The 22,520-nt window shown below is 40.3% G+C and overlaps 2 protein-coding genes and 1 long non-coding RNA gene across 3 annotated transcripts in view; all 3 read right to left on the bottom strand.

The window, feature by feature from the left end:
- The window catches only part of LOC145440603 (uncharacterized), a 39,401-nt gene extending 33,239 nt beyond the window's left edge, over positions 1–6,162 (bottom strand). Inside the window, exon 1 of the mRNA XM_080318264.1 lies at positions 5,678–6,162. Within this exon, the coding sequence (XP_080174390.1) occupies positions 5,678–5,753 (76 nt within the window). The 5' untranslated portion in view covers positions 5,754–6,162. The remainder of the gene's footprint in view (positions 1–5,677) is intronic.
- LOC145440330 (uncharacterized) lies at positions 838–2,846 on the bottom strand. The gene is made up of 2 exons (XR_013915525.1): positions 2,716–2,846; positions 838–2,045 (listed from the first exon to the last, which is right to left on the bottom strand). It is a non-coding gene; the product is annotated as an uncharacterized LOC145440330 (long non-coding RNA).
- Positions 6,163–12,485: 6,323 nt separating the features above from the next.
- Positions 12,486–22,021, bottom strand: LOC145440546 (uncharacterized). Its single transcript, XM_080318175.1, has 4 exons — positions 21,496–22,021; positions 15,569–15,662; positions 14,511–14,641; positions 12,486–12,813 (listed from the first exon to the last, which is right to left on the bottom strand). Exons 1-4 carry the CDS (start codon positions 21,569–21,571, stop codon positions 12,788–12,790), a joined length of 327 nt encoding a protein of 108 aa, XP_080174301.1. The 5' UTR covers positions 21,572–22,021; the 3' UTR covers positions 12,486–12,787.
- Positions 22,022–22,520: the final 499 nt, after the last annotated feature.

The following is a 22,520-nucleotide window of genomic DNA, read 5'->3' as shown; positions in this document are numbered from 1 at the left end:
ATTCAGTCCCTAGACACTAAATTATCAGCGAAGTGCGACCTGTTCTACAGCCTTAAACGCTTCATGCCATCCTGGGTTCTTCTGATACTCTTTATATCCTTAATCCAATCGAAGTTACAATATGGCATCCTCTGTTGGGTGGATGCAAGTAAAACTGCACTTGAGCGACTGAAAAAACTACAACATAAGGTACTCCGTATCATAGCTAGGGCCCCACAGGGGGCCTGGTTGTCCATCCAACATGTCGCTGCTGAAGAGATACGGTGTCCTAAACATAGAAGACATGCGGAAACTAGAAATCGCCAAGTTTATGTATCAGTTCCACTGCGGCCGTTGTCCCGATTATTTCAATGACTTGTTTACCTCCGAATCAAAAGCGTACAAGTCTACAACACAGGCGCGTTCACGTCGTCCAAATATCATGTGATCGACCGAAAAGATCATCGCTCCATCAAATATGCCGGACCCGATGTGTGGAACAGTATCCCGCCGGCCATACGACAGTCGACGAGCATGTCCACATTCAAGTCGAAATACAAGCAATTGCTACTAAATGAATACTAGTTCATTCTCAAGATTACCGGACCACGACTGACCTATCGATTTCACCTTCCATGACATGCCACTGCATTGCTTGTTGCTTGCTCTTTTCTATACTATCTTCTTTACTTTTCATTCAGTTTGCATGCCTCCTCTTTACATCGCCTAGGCCCTAGGCCAAGGTGGGTGTCTGATTCAATAGACTACTCCAAGTCGCTTCGACACCTTCCTATCTTTTCATTGTATCGCATTTTTGTGATGTATTGAACTGACAAATTGCTAATAAACCAATGATGATGATGATGAACCTCGTTTAGTAATCGTCTGTATGAAATGCCGATCGTATTTAATATTAATTAGCTCATATGCAATTCAACAATTCTTATTAGTGCAATGCCTCCAATTAGCGAGAATCGACAGGGAAGCCAGACGCAATCTCGCACATTTAGGTTGTTATTCATGCATATATACGAAATGTTGTGATTGAAATCACCTCATTCGTTATAATAAGAGTTCATTTGCATATGAATATGTATTCATATTTATTTCTTTTCGAGTTATAGTAGGGTGCGAAAGTGTGTCTTATGGCCGCTTACATCTACCATACGCATAAGTTCGGCAACACCAGCAATTTTATCTGACTCATGCATTATTCGGCATTTACACATGTAAGTTGGTGCTACCTCGCAACATTTGCTAAAATCTAAAACCCTTCCTATTTTTCTGTCGACCTATATATACATTTCGAGGCGGCGCAACATTGCATTTACAGTTACCAGTTTACTCTATCCGTTAATTTTAGTACGTGCTGTTCAATTCTGGGGTTCTTAACTTCCACCAATGGCAATAAGCCGTAACAAAACAAACTATTATCAAATTTTATTGGAGGAAGCAATTTAAAGGGTGGAAATATAGATTTCGGGCTGTGGGACATGAAAAAAAAGTTGGGATCCAATCATTTAATTGACAATACCTTTGTTTTGTGAAATTTCGTAATGGATGTTACTGATAGCAGTGTGTTACCACACTATATAGATTTGCATGTCATGAGTTTCTGTTGTGATTCCCGAATAATCCCGTATGTACGTTCCGTCTTCAATCATTGTAGGCAACCTGACGATAAATGATATAAAGTAACGGAGCATATCATTGGTGCATCAGGGCTGTTAAAAGGATAATATCATCCAAAATAATTAGAATATAAACGTTGGAACATTTCCACAGATCAAAAATTTTATATCAATTGAGATGTCGGGCAAGTTGCGAAAGTATGGAAAAAGTATCAAATATGGCGTGGAAGATTTTTGCTATGGTATGGAAAATTGTTAAGTATGATATGGAACGTCTGGAGCGGGTATGGAGTATGGAAAATTCTCATTCCATTCCATACCATACCATGCCCTGCTCGTAATCTTCGTTTGCAGCATCCTCGAAGTATTGTTCATGTTCAAAATCCCTTGAAGCACCTTCACAGCCTTCCAATTCCTCGCATACATAAGAGTGATCTACAGAAACAAAACAAAAAAAAATTGCGGCATGACATTTGTGCTCCTTTTAAAAAATTGGCGTGGTTTGATTCCCCTATATTTTAAGGACTGTAGTAAAAATAATGTGTAGGACATCGAAGTCCGGTAAGTCTTTTCGGGTTGGAATTTTACTTTCGAAAATATTTCTCGTTTGAATAGCCCCAGAAGACCACTCGACTAATTACCGATATAATAATTGTATGTGCAATTATGCAACCATCTGGTACGGGTAATACCATCCGGTTCGATCCCGCTGTACACATCCGAAATTCACGTCTGTGATTGGTAATACGGGGAAGTTAATTGTATTGGATTGTGTTTTGTTGCTTTGCATGACTAGTAAATCAACTAAGAATGTGGCAGAGATCTTTCCTTACATTGAATTTCTTACTGCATCCAGTTATTAACTTTAACGTGAATGTATTCCAAGCAAACAAACAAACAAACAAACAAACAAACAAAAAAACATATTTTATAACGTTCATGTGAGGTTGTGGGTTAGCACGAAACAGCATCATCCTTTAAAATACGATGAAAAAATATTCCGACGATTTTATTATAAGCTCTCAAATAATTTTGGACAAAAAGCTTCAAAGCATGATCGATGCTCGTGGAATTTCCCGTGCTAGAATTCGAAGCATTCACTCACAGTATTCGTTTTCAGGCGCAGTCGGAAGCGGTAAAGCAACTCTCCTGACTTGTCTCGGTCGTCTTCGTGCTCCGCTTTGGTAATATTGTACACACCACACCAGCAACGCAATCAATATGACGGCAACAGCTAATACAATAGTCACAATCCCGCTGAAATGATGTTTTCGTTAAAGGTTATACAGACAAAAACGGCTATGCAGTTTCGCTGGTCGGATCGCAATCAACGCTCTCTCTCTCTGCTTCTCTCTTGCTTACACTCACGCACACAAGAAGTTGCTTGGAATTTAAACAATAAAATCAACTTTTGAATGGTAGCGCGTTGACTAAAACCAGTATAGCCCGGAAATCAACTCGCATTGAACCACGCGAAGAAAATTTCGAGAATAACTCAACCCTCTGAGGAGTCGATTAGTAGATTTAATTTGCATATATACGGCCGCCAAGGCAAATCGAATTAAGTGTCGGCCGCAGTTTGGCCACTCCTGGACTAAAGAATTGATATAGGGGTTAGCTAGACACGGTACTTGCTGGAAAACTATATCTCGTAAGCTCGGTCTTTTGGGTAGCCCGAAGTCGTTTTCTAAGCGTCTCGGTCTTGGCAGTGGTGGGCGCACGTCAAGGAAATATGCCCACTCATATTAGCAAATTCTTCCTCCATGGAATGATATTACCATCGCCGAAGCCTTATCAGCCAGCGAGGAACAGTGATATTGACCATAGGAGAAAAGCTTATTTTGAGCAACAACAACAATATGTTGAAACTGAAATCAAAATCAATTTCAGAATTTCAAAATGCTTTACCAAGCGTTCTTCCGAAATCTCAAATCAGGCCACGGGCCGCATGCGGTCCAATTATTAGAAAGGAAAAAGGGAAGGACGTAGTTTATTTTTGTCCTTGATGTTTTTGCGGCATATACACCGACTCATGATATACATACAGACGATCTGCGCATATGCATATCATGAGTGCAGCGTCTAACTTCTCATATTTTGGAATTGAGATATAATATTCGAATATATTTGACGGACCGTCAGGAAACTTGCCATATGGACCGGCACAGGTCCGCTGACGGGTGGTTGAGAACCGCTGGTCTAGTTCAAACCTTGTTTGTTGCCATCATTAGATTAATAATTACACGGCCTGCACTTTATATGGTACGTTCATACGCAGGACCGTAACTGCCACATCCCATCCCTGGCTTGAAGTGGGTCCCAAAATTATTTCTTGAATGAACATAAATTATAGAGTATTTTTTGAAAATATTAGCAACTTTATTCATTTTTTTTCGTGCTACGCGCGATTTAGCGTTGCCGAGTTTCTTGATTATTGGGTACCCATTCCCAAAGAAAAAATACGTATGATTTATAAAAATGGGCATTTCGGAGTCGGCCATTACCGCGCCACAACGCACCATCAAGACATATTGAGTTTTGTGCCATGTAACATGCGAGTACGAGAAATGTGCCAGAACGATCGGCAGCGAGAAAACCTTGGCCAAAAAGTCCGATATATATATATATATATATATACAATTATAATTGTCCATAGGCGCCGTAGTGGCTGGCGCCGAATGTTCCTGTCGTGGCAATCTGAACCCCACAAGACAAATGCCATCCCGCCGAAAAAAATTATTCGCTAGCGAAGACATACCAATTTGAAATCGTGTGCATCTTTTAGTCTAGTTCGTTTGGGTGATTTCAATATCGTTCGCCAAAGCAGGTCATCAAATAATATCGCTTCACAAAATTATTATACCAGCGGCTACTATGATTGTTTATGGGCCATACACTTACAAAGATAACACGCATCTCTACCGGTAAATCTGATTACGTGGGCAGAGAACAAAAAGAATTAGAACAATATATATGTAATTTCCTATATTACTACCGATTCAATGAGTGCTGATTCTGCCCTGTGCATAAGTTTGCAAATCCCCAGTTCGTAAAACAATTCGATCAGTGCACTCAATTAGTGTTCAGTGATGAAGGGGCATATCAAACAAAGCAAGGTTGAGTTTGAAGGCCGAACACGTCAAGGAGATTTGTAGCACTAACCCGGACAATCCATTGTTCCCACGGGGTCGGAGATGCTTTTTTCCAGAGACATCTGAATTGCACACACAACAAATTAGGGATGGCGTAAAAGTTCATTTAATGTTCATGTAGGCTACACGTCCAGTATGCAAGCATTGATCATTCAAAGGCTCGCGTCCGCAAAAAACTTCTACACTGTGGGAAATTGGGAGAAAATTATACGAGATCTGGAGATCCCTTCAACGAATATGTTTGTTTATCTCCTAAAGTGGGGTCAAAATGTTCGCAAATACCTCCTGGTTAAAATGATGGGCTTGGTTATTCCTTGAATCACAATGAGAAGGACAGGAATTTCTGGAATTACGAAACATCAAGAATATATTCTGCGTTTACGTTTTCCCAGCAGTATAGTGTCCTGATATAGATTAATAAGATCTAACAGCATCCTTATCGTATACATCTCTGTTGATAATTCCATCCCTTGATGATTACCGCCAAGGAGTTCGGACGATTAACGAATATTGATATGTAATTAATAGCCAAATAATGGACACACAACCACAGTCAGAAAAAAGTACCACCACCCAAGCGTGAAGTACCGCCATTGAGACAACAATTACAACAATAGAAGGACGTTGCACTAACGTAGGCTATATCCGATAAAATGCGATCGATGCTCAAGTAAAACTATCGGTAAGAGATTTTGCTATGGTGACAAAGGTACATTAGGAATTTGACAATGAAATGAATTTGAATATTAGCTATGAAATGCCGAAACGACTTGTGTGGATGACGGTGATTTAAACATTGGTGGATAGTAGCATACGGGCAATTAGGCCTATTGTTATTTGTTCCCATTATTTCAACATTTAAGATCAATATGAAAAAATATTACTATTGATAGAAAATAATTGAGATGATCTTACCTGTCACGCAAGTTGCAATGACGATGAGAACCAGTGCTAGCGGAATCGCACTTGATTTACGTCTCAGAATTCCCATATTTCACAGTTGGGCGATTGGTAAGACTACGTTCTGCGATTCGAATGAGAACGACAAGGAAGCGACGAATCCCTCGATGAAGTTCCTATGCTGCAAGACCTTGAATGTCTTGATTTAACTATGATTCCATGTAAACAAATATCACAAATTTCTTTTTGAAACCAGCATGTATTTTGAAACTGTATCCGCAATATTTTCTCGTCTACCTTCACACGAAAAATATCGTGACTCCGTGATTTTAGCGATAGGAAGCGGTAGATATTTCGACGTCATTTAGTTGTTTAATCCGTCAAACCATCAAAGCTTCGCAAGCAGCCTTAGACAGCTAGATAATTCTAGTTGTACAATTTGATTAATTAAAGTAACAATGTTGGCAATTCAACACTAATCTATTTTGAAATACTTTCATGTTTTTTAATTTTCCTCAAAATGCTGCAGGAAAGTCCAAAGTGAGCCAAGTTTGGTGTACAGACATTTGGTATTCGCATGCCCATGTCAATGAACTTTGATCTCACATGAACTGAACTTTATATTTGTTGTATTTTCCACTAATTCGGAGTTAACTTCAGTTTTCGAGTTTTGGCGAATTCAGTAGTTCTGACTGTAATTCTAATCTAGTTTGGAAGAAACTGCGTGACCAAAATTTGATTTCTAATCTCATTTGAAAAAGTTGCAAATATTCTATAGTTGTCGGTTTCTGATGTGAATCAAAAAACTTTGTCCCGGCACTGAAATAATGTCCCATCACACATGAGCGCGGAAGGGCAACGACGAAAAATTGAACCCGACTCCAATGAGAATATTTCCGTTTGATTTAATTGTGCATCCGAATCGATTGATCGGATATATTGAACGTTGGTTTGAACTCAAAATTGTTCTACAACGTAATCAGCTCCCCATTCATTTCAAGATCAGAAACTCTACAGAATGAATTGGATATCCGGTCAGGTATTTTTCATTGGAATATGTCCAGGAATCAAATTACCATATCCTTGTATAGCTATAGGATATGATTGTTTTATGCATATCCATCGAAATCGGGTATGCGAGCTGGATCGTACAGATCAGGTAAGCTTGAGAATTGGAACAGTTCACGTCTCGATAAATTTCGGTGATATATCACGGGCAGGCACTCAATTCGGACAGTGCCATTTTCACCTTGAGCAGGTTTCGTCAACCCTAAGAGCAAATATATTCTACTCGTAAATTTGGGAGAATATGCCCGTCAAGTTGAAGCGAGATCGTTTCACGCAACGAGAATGCCAAGCCGAAGGCTGTGGTTGTAGCGCTGTGGAATAACCACGATCGTTTGAAACAGAGATTAAAATAACGCAGGCAGTTTCTCTCAAAATGCCATCACACGTCGCACTCTCGCAGTGCAGAAATAACAGTTCAAATACTTCGTACTTCTCGCAACACAATGAACCACGTTTTATAGGGATTCTGCCGACTGCTAAATTAGTCTATTGATTGGAAGGATGTACATTGTCAAGCTTTTCCGTTACATCCGATTGAAGTGATGGACGCCTCTAAATTGTCCTGATTTAAAGGATTTTCCAGTTTACTGCGTATTAATCTGCGTTTTACGTTTAACAAATGTTTCAACACTACGCAGCATTTGTCTTTACATCTGCACCGCCCCCATTTGCTCTCAGCATCCCTACCGCACAATTTGATAGCCAGCGCTCTCAATCGCCCATTTTCTGACCAGCGGCCCGTTCACTATCCTGAACGCCCCCAGCGTAGCGCTGACTTTGGGAACCACTGGGCTAAATCGTTCAATTAGTCTGACATCTTCAGCATTTTTCACCTAAAAATCGCTTCTGGTTACGAACAAGCTGCATTACCGACTTGCAATGCAACACAAAAGCACTGGCAAGACTTGATGCGATGTAATAGAAACTATTTTCCAGGTATGACGCCAACCCTTGAACGGTTATATGCGCGTGTTAACAAGAGCGTGAACAGGAGCACGAACCAGCGAGGTCACGTGAGGTCACAATGCTAATTTGAAGCACTGCTTTCCCTACGCTTGGCAATATAACTGTGTTTGCACAACATGCGTGTACAATATTTCTGAAACAAAGCTAATTCCAAAACGCAAAAACATCATATTGTCAATATGACATTTCGAAATATTAAACTCGGATGATCACCCTTCAGCTTGTTCACTCCACTCTGACTGTATCCTAGTCTAGTATGGTTGATAGGTATTGGCCTAAACACTCCTGAACGCGCTTGTCAACTCGATACTAGCATGGATCCAGATGGATTGTTTTTAAATCCATTTACGTTAGCAGTATTGGGAATTGCCCAACTGCAGAAAATATCCGCCGGTATTACTTTTACCTCGATTAGAGAAGCCATACTGACTATACTTTTTCTCCCCGAAGGATCAACAACTCAAACTATTTCCGAATATGAAGTTCATTATCTTCTAAATATCTTCCATGAAAACCAGTACTTTTTTTAGATCCGTGGTGTAAACTTCCAAATGAAGAGTGAACTTTTATGCATAAATCGCCCCGTGGGTTCGGTGAAAGATAGATGGTTATAAAATCAAGGACGATATTTATTTAGTTACCGAGTAAATGTTACGCGAGTACCCACAATGTAACGCTTTCAACACCCTTCATCATACGGATACGATTTCTATGTACATTTTAGGTTGGTATGGTAACTAGCGTGCAGTATCTAGACCAGAGGAGGCCAACCTATGGCTGTAGAAGAATAATTATGCGACCGTAGATTTGAAATTCAATAAACATGTGTTGGCGGCCGTCAAAACTAGAACTACAACTAGCGACATTTTTATATCAGAAACTAATTAAATCACATCTTGCTAATAATTTAACTGATCGTGCGAGTTACTGAATAGCAAATGAGGTAAGAGATGGAATCGAGATTTCAAAGGGACGGGGTTCCGAGGTAGCTATTACGACACTGTTGGTACTGATATCTCTGAGCTATTATTGGCTGCAAGAACATCCCTTAATACGACACAGGTATCACAATTCACGCGAAATGACGACACGCGTGGTCTAGTTGTTCTACGACAAATTTTTAAACGCGCAACTAGAACTAGAAATAGTCACCTCTCAAAATCCGCAACCAGAACTAGACCTGCTCAACAAACAGTAGTTAGTTAACAGCGAACTAATTAGATCGGTAGTTCGTTCAAGTCTGCACTTCTCGCTGAAAACCTGCCCGACCCAATGGCAAATTTATAGTCCGAAATCTGTGGTTACAGATGTATGGGCCCCCCTTTGGAGTTTCGACCAGCCCCCCAATCCTAAAGCCACCACTGACCCGGATCAAGAGGGGATTAAAATATTGCGCAGGCCTGTCGGTAAATTGCTTGATACATACGACGACGTCGCTGGGGCGGTTAGAGAGGAAGTCATAAAGCGAGAGGTTTGTTGTGATAGAGTTGGATAAAAATACCTACAAAATTTTCAGTTTTCCTAATTAGATTACAAGAACTGTCAAATCCCAATATGCGATTGCATATTATCTTCATATTGAAGTGAACCTGAATATTTTAGGCTGACACTCGCCATGGTTAATCTTCAGCTACAAGTATAGAGAATTTGAAAACAACATACGATTGTTGATATACAATGTTCTTTCCAATTCTATACTAGTTGCTGGCGATTGCCGTTGACAAGTGTGGAATTGAGCTACACGATTTTTTTCGAATTAGATTAGAATTAGAATTAGTGAATTCGCAGTAACTTGGCGATTGAATAAAGCTCTGTATTAGGAACGGTTACCACAAAATGACGTTCCGTAATTGTGAAATCAAAGTTCATCCACATAAGCACGACAATTACGGATAAAGCTGTAATTGTCTAGTACAGCGCTCTTCAACCGGGGTGGTCGTACACCCTAGGGTGTACCAGAATTCGCAAAGGGTGTACCACTCGGATGGGGTGTACAGGGGTGTACCAGATCCGAGTAACAATGAGCCGATGGCTAGCTATCACAAATGCCGGTTTATAGGTCAGTACAGACATGTTGACGCACAGATTAACGAGCAATATGGTACTATAGAGGATGTACGTACAGTCTCTATAATGGTATATATGTTATCTCAAGTGTAATACTGTACACCGCTTGATTGTGATGTCATAAGCAAATATTTCTTTCATACATTTAGCCGTCGGCAATAGACCAATGGTTCCGTTTGGTGTTGTAAAGTATGCAGTTAACAAACATGTGTTCTGCTAGTCATTTGTATTTTATTGATTTGTGAGGAAACCGCCGCGATAGCTCAGACTTTTTGAATCCGTGCTTCCTACCCGACGCTAATAAATACCGCAATGCACATAAATGAAGTGACGTAGCTAGCCAGGGTCGAAACAGCTTCCATATTGAAATCGAAACCCTTTTGTTTTAAAATGCCGATTGTATGTCCAATCTTTCGCCATACATTTGCAATCTAGTATTTTGTTATAAGTGAAAAAGTGATGTAAATTCACGACAATACACTGTGTATAGCGGCATACGATCTGAGGTTACTGACATCTCTTGCAGCCCATGTGCTACTATCGACTGTGTGTGGTGTGTGGCAGGCCTGATGCGCAGTAGGCTGGTGTGCCTGCTATCATCGCTGATCTGAATTACCGCTTCTGCAGCAGTAGCTTTACCTACTCTCCCCCCAATACTGTTACATTTAGGTTGATTATCGTTCGTTATATCATGCTGTTTTTGCTCTGACACGAAATAAATTCCAATTTGCGTAGGGTTACCATACGTCCTCTTTTAAGAGGATTTGTCCTCTTTTTTTGACTTTTTTGAAAGTGTCCTCGGAGTACGCCCTTTTGTCTTCTTTTTTTGAGATTTTGTCCTCTTTTTTGAAAATTTAGGTCAGATTTAGAGCAACTTGATATGCCGTAAATCAGCACAGAAGTGACGCTCCGGCGGGTATTTCGGAGTGAAAAACTAATTTTAGCTCTGAGTGAAAAGTTGACCTTTTTTTAGTCATCCACCTAGCAATGCGGAGAGAAAAACGATATTTTGAGCTCTGAGCGGAAAGATGACCTTTTTTTAGGCAATTGATCACCAAGTGGGAAAAATTCACCGGTTTTTTAGAATTCTTCTCCGGTTTTGCAAGTCTCAAATTTCTGAAAAACTGTCCTCTTTAGATTTCTAAAATATGGTAAGCCTAAATTTGCGTGGCGGGCTGCCTAACTGGCTGCGAAAGACTCTGTGACCAAATACTATTTTATTCAAATCCAATTTTTTTGACGGCAATACCTCCGCTTCTACTGGTCGGAATTGATCCAAATTTGAAGAACATAGTTTTTATAGACAACCTAATACTTTCATGGGGTGAACAGAAAAATTTCAAATTTTTCGTTATTTATTTTTGTATAGTAAATAGAAACTTTCCTCTCCCGTAGCAAGGCGGCTACTAGTTGGAATTGAACCAAATTTGGTGTGTAGGCTTAAGTTAGGTAACCTAACAATTTTATCAAGTAGCCAGTACGATTTGAGAAAAATAGTCATGTTTGAAGACCCCTAATGAACAGGGGTGTACGAGTTTTGAGCAAACCTTAAAAGGGTGTACCACGTCGAAAAAGGTTGAAGAGCACTGCTCTAGTAGACCAATTAGAACGTAATTCTGGTTATCTAATCAAATTTGTGAAATGTTACTATGCTCTCATTTTAATTGTATTCTATTTTCTGGATTTTATGAAAATGTTACAGGAGAACCGCAAAGTTCGAAACGAGACGAGATTTGCGTACAGACATTTTCTATTCTCATGCATATTAAAATTGAATCTGATTTGATATGAACAGAACTTGATTTTTGTTGCATGTCTCTCTAAATTGGAATTGTATTCAATCTCCAAATTCTTCCGAATTCAGTAATTCCGATTGTAACCTATCTAATTAAAAAACTGTGAAGTTAATATTCGATTTCTAATCTAATATCGAAAAGCTGAAAGTTTTCTAGTTTTTCAGCTCTGATTTAACGTATTCACTCTGGTAGTGAAAGCGATGCGCGTGTGAGACGGGAAGGCGGCCAATTTCAGAACACCGCTCCAGAGGGCCGCTACTGAGTGAATGTACAAAACCGGTCTCGGGTCTTCAGGATTCTTCAATCGATGCTTACATATCTCCGGCACGGGTGAAGCCGTGAGGATCGTGGTACGATCAACAATATCGATTTGTGGATATTACGCTTTTTGCGCTGCACGTTTGTGCGTTGAACGTTTTGTGTTGAATCATTTTCTAAATAACCGATCGTGTTTGTCTATAAATGGACCCTATGATTAAACGACCACATCTATTTTATATTCGAATATATATCCGGCTGTGGAAATAGTGGGGTGTACGTGTGGGCTATATTATCATGCAAGACTGTAAATTGTCTGCGGGCCGTATGTTGCCCGTATACACTCCGCACGAGGTCCCCTGGTAACTGTGAGTGGGACTGAAACAGCACTTGGTCAGTCAAGCATGCGGACCACGATTGTCGAACGATATTTTGATGGCAATCCGACAATCCAACAGTCGTCGAGCATTTCCAGATTCAAGTCAAAACACAAGCAGATTCTGCTAAATCAATGCTAGTCATCCCTATAGAAGATCGAGCTACGACCTGATATATCGACCTCAGCTACCGACACATGCCACCTCATTTTGTCGATTTTTGTTATCTCCTATTACTTTTCATTCAATGCACATCGCCTTAGCTCCAGGTGAGTATCTGATTTCAAAGACTTTTGGGTCATTTCTATATCCTCCTATGTTTTCATAATATCACAATCTTGTTGTGTATCGATCTGATGAACTAATTATCATAATGAACTGAACTGAGCATTGGTCTTGGGTCCCCAAAACCAATCACTTCTCTTGCGGCCGAATCATTTGTTACAAAGCAATGGATGCTCAGTTCAAGTAGGTCACAGATTGCATAAAAATCAGTGAATGACTGGTTGCTCCAAGTCACACCATTGTGTAGAGATGCTGTACGATTGTACAATGGCAGTTATATTCCTTTACAATGATGAATCCAGAAACATCTATTTTCGATATTCCTCGGTGAATCCTGCAAAACGATGATCAGATTTGGGTTTGAGGATTTGAATAGTATATTCATGTCGAAATGAACAAGAATATTTTCGGCTGACACTCGTCAGGGGTAATCGCCAGCAACTAGTAGAGAATTGGAAAGAACATTGTTTATCAACAATCGCATCACCAAATATGACGTCACCAACATGGCTGATAAACGTCGACTCCAAGGCACAAAAATGAAAATGTGAACGGCACTCCTCCGCTACGCTACGCACTCGGCATCCACCACCCGGAGCACATATCCACCAATGCTCTGCGCAAACTCACAAAAACAGTCCCATGCCGTTTGCTGGCTGCTGAACGACGCTTACGCTTAATCGGTCATCTAGTGCGGCATCAAGACGATCAACCAGCCGCCGCCATCATCAACCACATTCCAACAGAGCCATGGCGCAGAGGTGGCTGGAATAGAACCACATGGCGCTCAACAATAGAGACCGAGCTAGCGCAACGCGGGCTATCGCTCGAAGACGCCCACGACCGCCCACGCTGGAGGCGCTTGATAAGGGCCCAAAACTGATATCTTGATGTTCCTTTGTTTCCTGTTTTCTTTTGCCCTTTTATTTAATTGAAAGCCGATATATATATACTTCCGACGACGCGTAATTTGTCGTCTCGATAATTTTTCGCACAAACCGGAATATCGAGGCATCAGATTTCGCGTCGTCGGAGGGGGGCGTTCACGCTTTCATTTGTGTGGCTTCGAGTCGACTTATGTCAAAATACACCACCCAAGGCTGTGTCAACAAAAGGAGCTCGTGTACCATTTAAAAATACTTCATTGAACGCTCTCTTACTAGAAATTTCATGCTGGTGACGTCATATTTTTTGATACGATTGTTGATATACAATGTTCTATCCAATTCTCTTCTATAGTTGCTGACGATTACCCCAGTCTAGCGTCAGCTGAAAATATTCGGGTCCATTCCAATTTGAATATACTATTCAAGTGTGTATTGAAGTTCTGTATCTCCAAGAAGCTCTTGAAATGTTTGAGGATTTCTAGAGCAGTGTGCACTATAGAAATGGTTTTGTAGCACGGCATAACATAACAGCGGCATAAACCGTGGAATTATTACATTTCTTGGTTTAGTAAAATTGCTGCCCTCAAATTACACATGAAATGGTGCGGAAACAATGAAATTGTGAAAGTCAGTCAATTCCCAACAACCCTGTACACATGTGCCGCGATTGAGGCGACACCAATGACCTGATGGTTTTAAATGTACCCGAGCATTTTGCGTCGAGTCTCGAGTCATCACTCGTTTCCACGCAAAGCCGGCACTGATAATTGATATGCCCGAGGAAGATGGTGAAGATTTTCTGTAGCTGAAAATTACTAATCGACACTATGAGGCCACGTTGTACATAAGGACGATAGGGGGAATTGCACGAGTCCAACTCGAGGCACACTTTTTAGAGGACTCGACTGGATTCGAGTCATTCTCTTAACCATCGAAAATGAATTGACTCGAGACGTTCTATGCGATTCGATTCAAACTTATAAACTGAGAATGACTTGTGACTCGGAATCTTGTGACTTGGTTACATCCTTTCTCGGTGTCTACGTAATTCCATATTATGCCATTTTGTCAGGACGAGACCAAGGGCAGAGACCGATTGAATATAATCATCAAATGGCTTTCGCTTGAATTCAAAGCATCTCACCGTATTCGTTGGCTGTCGCCATCTGTTGCGCTAAAGCAGCTTTGTGGACTCGGCGTCGGCACCTTGATATGCACTTATAAAGAAGCCAAATATATACGGCGACTCCACCAACCGATATAACCACCGCCAAGCTGTAACGGTATCAGACGGGTAGAGGTACTAAAAGAGTCAAAATGGTATTTATGTATGGTATAGGTCTAGTCTAATGGTTATCAACCGGGGGTCCGCGAAGCCTTAAAATAATTGATAAGCTATTTTATTTTGTTTTTTTTTCTTTCGGAAAGTTACGAGGCAGTTTTGCCATTACTAGTAAAAATTCCGAAGCTCGCATCAACAGAATGACAGGTTGAGATAAAATATCCTGATGTGTAGACTCATTTTAATTGCTAAATTGTCAATAGCCTGCGGATATAAACATTTTCCTGTTTAACGATGTTTTGATGGGGATTGTGGAAAAATGTCAAGGTCAAGGTCAAGGTCAAGCAAGTACGGTGACTTCGAAACCTTTACAAAAATCCATTTTCTCCTGTGATATATCCATTTTTTACATGATAACTTCCAGATAACCAATAGATAGAAATGACCAGGCTTGACGTTATAAATATGTTCATTAAAAATATAGTTTGTCAATTTTGGTGTCATATTTGTGTTGCGATCATACCCAAATGTGTCGTCGGAAGCGTTACGTGTTAGTATTACACTTGCCACCACCTATATTTGTGAAACTGGATTTTTGGTACTCGTTAATATGCTATCGAAGGCGCGGATTTTTAAGACACGGTGACGTATTTCAAGAAATGCAATTGCAGAATTCACTTTGAAGTAATAGAAGTCAACTCAATTTTTACATGGATAGTATGATCTTATTTTCAAGAAAGGTCATTTTGTTGCAGTTCATCACTAAGCCTACAGTTATCATTTGCACAAGACAGACGACGATTGCACGATTATAGATCTAAATTTGAAGTAAAACTTTGTGAGGGTATGCGGCGATCCTTGACGGTCGGAAAGGTGACCGCGAACACAAAAAGGTTGAGAACCACTGGTCTAGTCTATACTTTATTCCGATGATTTCGATGAGAGGACCGATTGAGATACCTCCTACGGCTCTTCCACCTCGGACTCGGATTCGGAAACCTCTTCCAGATACATCTAAATTACACACATAACAGCATAGGGATGGCGTGAAAGTTTAGTCAATGCTCCTATCCTGTAAGCGAACCTAGATCATCGGAAGGCTCGCCCTCACAAAAGAACCTTCTACACAGTGTTAGCATATTTGTGAAATCCAAACGTATTCGTATCATTTTCAATCAAATTCTTCCAGGTTCTACGTTCTATCAATTGGTGTACCAATAATTCCAGTGATCAAAAGGCCTTGGATTTCAACTGTACTGAACAATGCACATGGATGCGAGTGAGTACTGAGTATGTCTCTATGATGTTAGCGTGAAGTCTTAGTAATGGGTAGAAGCAGCATTATTATTATATTCTTCATTCACAGTAAGAAACTGGTCAATACACACATAATCGGGGGAGCAACCTGCACCCAAAAGAAAATGGCGAGATTGGAGTAAATTTTTAAAATTTTAGTAATGCAGTCAAATTGTTATTCCTGTGCAATAGCCTTCATGGAGAACTCAGATTACAGAATTGCAGTAGATGAAGAATTGGCAAGGGTTACAGAGCAGAGGTAGAGATGATTGAAAATGAAGAATCGAAATTACAGAAATTATGCTGTGATCGACAAGATAGCGTAATGGTTAAGCGTCTGGCTTCTTATTTTTATCATCCTCAGTAATATTAGTATGCTAAAAAGTAGCAGTGGCGCTTATCCCCCGCAAGGGTCTGGTGCGCCACCCTCTGTGATTACCTTCTGGTTAGTTACTTTGAAATGTAATTCATCCTCGGCTATATACGGATCAAAGATTAAAGGATTCTACGAGATGATATCACGAATTCAGTCATACAGGGGTTAATAGCTCGGGCTGGACCAAGAGGCCATAAGTCTTGAATAGGATGTCATGATTACGACACGACTCAATGAGAAATGACCGTTAAAATCATATCTTGTACAGGTCAGTAGAAAGTAATCGACGGTTTCGGCGATATTGCAATGAAGAGAGAGCGGAGTGTCTGAACATCTTATTCAATCCTATTTTAAAGAAATGATCGTTAAGCCCACAGTAGCCGGAGCGCAGACGAAACATGATGTAGCATTAAGTAGTGGCAGTAGTAGCCTAGGAAGGTAGGGCGTGAAGTAGTATAGGTAGTTGGCTTCGTATTTGCAGGCTGGACGTGGATGTGTACGGTCGGAATCTCTGCGCGGATAGATTGGCTGGAGTTGGTTATAAGATTTGGCTCTTTGATAAAATTTTCATTTTATAGGGGAGATGTGGTACCGATGGATCACTGGGACCGAAAATACTTGTAAAATTCTCCATGATAATTCCATGATTCCACACCGTGAATTTGTCTACAATTACATGCTGACAGAATCTTTCCTCACATGCAGAAAAATTCGACCTGCGTAAGTTATGGGGTCTGTGACGAATGATTTACGTTTTAGGGGGTGTAAAGTAAATTTGGATCGACATTTGCATTTTTCTATATCACCTTCCAGACTAACAAACCCGCCATAATTTTTTATGTGAAGTATAGGGCTTGTATCAGGTTATATAATGGCACATATTTTTTGAATCAATGCCATCCTCGAGTGGACTATTTTCAAGTCAATTACAATATTTATGAGGTGGGGGACCTATGGTACCATAACCAAATCAAGCAAAATATATGGACCAACTAATCACTTAACAACAGAAACTCGCCTACATATCTATAGGCTGTAAATCATAGTTACCTGTGGTGTTTTGTCGCTATTATGAGGTATTTGAAAGTCAAAATCTCGATTTGCGGGTAATATGTATGTGGCATTAATTTTGTAAGTTTAGGCGTAAATCAAAACATGGTTTTATGCCAACATTGGAGTTGATATAATCTATTTTATTCTTAAAGGTCGCGACGAAACATTCTTCATTGGCTTGCTGTAGCTTAGCTTATAGTACAAAACAACACAAGTTAACAAATTTGAGTTTTTGAGCGCATGCCTCATAGGTCCCATGGTCGTGTGCCGTTGGACCCACCGGGTGGGGACCGATGACACGTTCGAGCAACAAATTTTAAACGTTTATAAATATTTTCTGAGAAGGTGGATATCCATGTAAATGTCCGCGATAGGTAGAGCTTGCATCGAAGTTTTGAGACAGCAAAAGATCTGCTGTTCTCGGCTGAAGATTTGAGGGACAGAGATCATTTTGCAACTTTTGATCCATCGGTACCACATCTCCCCTACTTAACTATCAATATTGCAACATCTTGTTGGTAAATTTTCATGACGGCGAGATTCACTATTCTCGTGGCAGCAAAAACATGTTCGCGATAGGTCAAGACAGTGGGGTATCCAGGGTGTGGGGATCGCACCGCCTTCTTTTCAAAATCCCCAATTTTAAGTTGCTGACGCACCGGCGACTAACACCACTGCAAATTCGATAGACCAACCATCGCGTGCCTTGAAATCAGGATTGCACGATACCTTTATTGACGAAAAAGAATAGCAGACACGGCGACACTTGCAGGACAATGCAGTTTTCAAATACACAATGGTGTACCATAATTTTCAAAGGGTGTACCACTCGGATGGGGTGTACACTGTACAGGGGTGTACCAGATCTGCATTATAATGAACAGATGACTAAAGCTATCACAATAAATACGTCAATATATGGTTCAAAACAGGTCGACCGGATGTGCAATATCTTACAATGTTTATATCAACTGTATACAGCTTGTACATTATATTCCTTTTGTGATGTCATAAGCACGTGTTTCTCATTTAACCTTTGGTAATGGTATAGCAGGGTGAAGTTAGCATGTGTTCAGCCTGCGTGCGATATCTGTATATGATTCTCAAGAAAACCACCGCCATAACTCAGATATTTTGAATTGGTGCTTCCAGCGGCAAGCTAATAAAATAGCGCGGAGTACATGGCTCTATGTGCGTAGCCAGGGGAGTCTTGAGGGTCGACTTTGAAAACCGGGTCCGGTAACCTCGAGCCCTGATTAGTATTTAGCATTTCTTATACGTTGCAGCCTTGCTCAAATGCTCATCTTTATTTCGATTCGGCCTGGGGTGCTTAACGTGCGGACTTACGGCCGCATTCAGCCGTATGACCATAATTCTGCGGCCGTCTACACATTTAAATTAGCGTGTGACAGAGGCCATCCTTATGCAATTTTAATTAACGAATAGGTTCTCAAATCTTTGAGAGATTTTAATTCAATTTTCTTCGCGCTTGGCGCGATTCTGGTTGACTTAGCTCCACCGTACAAATGCGAACCGCAAAGGAAATGATGCACCCCATAATAAATACTAAGTTGGAATCGTGTGCGTCTCACGAATGAAGATTTTTCTGTTACGTTTGGGTGGTTCCAGTATATTTTGACTATACCACCAATCTTGATGGGGGGACAAAAAAATAACATGCGACAAAGCGATTAATAAACACCGGAAGCGCATCATCATTAATTCTGTGCCCAAATTCTTCGAAGACACCGCTCTATCAGTTCTACGGGTTAATGTGATCACGTCGGCTGAGAATGAGTCAAATTCTGACAGTAATATGAGAAACTACCAACATTGTCGACGAAATTCATTCAAGGGGCAAAATTTTCGCGATCCATGCGACTACAAACCGCAATTCTAATAATTTTCCTGACATGTATACTCGCGATTTTGGTGCATATATAACATCTATAGTAAGCCAGCGGGGCTGTTTTGCTTCTACAATTAGAAAATTTTGTAACCAAGGCATATCTCAACAAATTAGTGACGCCACAGAACACCACACGGGCTCTCCGCGGTGCAAAGTTCCCCAGTAGCCAATTCCATATGAGTATTTGTCGTGCAAGGGCTATGACGAATCTCCGTTGGAATGCGGCCGTATGTTATATATGTCATCGTACTGCGGCTTTCTACGGTATCGGTGTATTACATGGTCAGGGTTGTACGAGTTTTGAGAAAACGTTGAAAGGGTGTACTACGACGAAAAAGGTTGAAGAGCCCCGATCTAGTTGCAACACCATTTATTCTCCTCCATTCTGTCCGAGGATGCCGAACGTCTATAGGGGGAAGGCGGCGGAAACTAGTTTTCGATTCTTTGGTCTGAGCCTAACGGGGATCGACCGCACGACCTACCGATCAAGAAGCCGGACGCTCAACCATTGCAGTATCTCGCTCGGGGCTATTGATATTTCATAATTGTCAAATTCGGTCACCGTGTGGAAAAGGTTGAAAAACTAGTGAACAAGAACGAGATCACGAGCTAATCTTCCCGCGCAGTAGATAGGTGTCCGATCTAACCGCAAGTGATACTTGCATCTGAGCATCGCAAGGATAATGGGTGTGACATAAGGGACCCAACGGCAGAAAACTGACCCTAGAACCATGAACATTTTACTAACACAGTGTTGTGGGATCATGATATGGTATTTCGTTCAAGTCGAATTGCTATGAGTAACATCTTTCTAATGAAATACTTTTACATAACGACTAATCAGACAATATCTTACACTGACAGAAAAACGGACTTCCGTTTATGTTTGAAGTAGGCCTACATTGTGACATCATTATCCTCGAGCTCCCTTTCGTATTCGCATAAAACCGGTATAATCTGCGGTTCTATTATATTTTTATCTTCTAAAGACACACCATATAGCATACAATGCGATACACAAAACACGATAATTTGTAATGAACAGACAGGAGGAATTGACCGGACCATGGATGGTGCATTGGCATGATATCCGCTATTTTTTGACCGGATTCGGATAAGGCCGGAGTAGCAAGTACCATTTCCTAATCTAACATCCACTTCGGACTAATGCCCAATATAACAGTGTCAGATCTTGATCTTTCGTTTGTCTGTATAGACGTTATATTCTTCGCCTATTTATTCGCTTTCCGTGTATTCGTCCTTAATCGAGTCCTTTTCTAGACTTTTATTTGTAGAGACGCAATAAGAACAACGACGTTAAAGTTTGCGTAATTATTATAATCTTTATTCGCAGTGACAGTGACATAATACGTCTAGCATAGAAGGCTCCCCAAAATAAAATGTAGTGGTTGAAGTGAATAACATCACATTTTCATTCCTATGTCACTCATGAAGAGGTTATTACAGAATTGCAGTTCATGAATAGTTAATTGGCAACGGTCTTATTAATATTAGTTGGAAAGTGCTGCTCATGAACGATTTTTGCATCACGTGCGTGCGATAACCAACAAAAGAGCGGTTCGCGGGGATTTTGCACGCGATATAAGTTTTTGTTTTGTGTTCACCCGTACCGGAACCGTTTGGGGGATTGCCCAATCCCTACAATACGTGATTTTTTATCTTCTAAAAGGGGATTGAATGTTCGCAATCTAGATGACAATGATGGACTTGGTTATTCATTGAATGCGAATTTGGGGACAGGAATTTCAGGAATTACGAAACATCTAAGATATATTGCGCGTTTTCCAAACAGTATATCTCCTAACAGCTTAATTAAACCTAACAGTATCCTTATCGTATATTCCCCGGCTCAGAATTTGATCTTTTGATATTCATCAACGACAACTTGAGGCGATTACCGAATATTAATATGATTTATAGTCAAATAATGGACACACAGTCACAGCTGAAAAAACGTATCATTACCAAAGCATGAAGTATCGTCATTGAGACAACAATGTACATTAGGAGTGTGAAAAAGAAATGTATGTAGAAAATTGCTAGGAAATAGCTCGGAACAGTGCTGGAGTTTCAGGAGAGATGGTGAATTGAACGCCTAAGGGCACGTTGCTATATCTGTTCCCTTTTTTCAAAATTTATTCGCACGCGCAAGGTACAGAAATATTGCAATTTGATAGCTGAGATGATCTCACCTGTCACGCAGGTTGCTATGACGACGAGGACCAGTGCTAACGGAATGGTGCTCGATTCTCGTCTTAGAATTCCCATATTGTACAGTTGAGGTATTGATAAGCCTATGTTCTGTCATCAATAGGAAAAAATGTTACATCCTACTTAACAGGTTCTACAGCATTGCAATGAATTAATACAAAATCATCGGTTTCGTGATACAGAATGCTTTGCAATTCAAAATTTAAGTGACGCCATACCGTTCTTTGTGAACCAGCCAATTAAATTAATACATTGCATAATCTTGAACGTGTTGCTTTAACAAATTCCGAGTACACGCGCATCATAAAACGCCTTTTGAAATCGGCATGTATTTCGAAATTTGAACCTTCGCATGGAGATTTTCCCTGCGTGTTACCGATGAAGGCAGCGCAATATATATGCACGCCGACGATATTTGATTTCGTATCACTGAAGCATCACAAACATAGGCATAGTTGGACAACTAGAATTGGACTAATTATAGAGAGTAACGTCGGTAATCTAATTGTAATCTAATTTTTGAAATGATTTTACGCTCTCTATTAAGTTTTAATCAAATTCCTGGTTTTACTGAAAATGCGACTGGAGAACCATATAATGCAAAACGAGTCAAGGTTGATGTACTCGCTTGTAAGAATGAACACCGATTTGATATGAACCGCTCTTGATATTTTTGCATTTACTTCTAATTCGGAATTAATTTTAATTTTACAAGTCTTTGCGAATTCAGTACGTCTACTTCTAATCTAGTCTGAAAAAAGCGTGCGTGGTCATCATTATAATTCTAATGTATATTGAAAAAGCTGACAATGTTATAGTTGCCCCCCTCTGATCACTAGCTCCTTCAGTAAAATCATTTATTAGGCCTGACATCTTCAGTATTTATTATTTATCTGAAAATATCCTCCGGTAACGAATCAGCTGCCTTTCTGGCTTGTAGCAAATCTATCCTGCTGCGCCGCGACCATATATATTGCAATTGCAAGAAACTGTGTAATAAATATGC

The sequence above is a fragment of the Botryllus schlosseri genome, chromosome 6 (assembly GCF_051294905.1).
Source record: "Botryllus schlosseri isolate E-star chromosome 6, Bs_hap1, whole genome shotgun sequence".
NCBI lineage: Eukaryota > Metazoa > Chordata > Ascidiacea > Stolidobranchia > Styelidae > Botryllus > Botryllus schlosseri.
The sequence above is the reverse complement of the archived record's forward strand: the minus strand, read 5'-3'. Positions and strand labels throughout refer to the sequence as shown.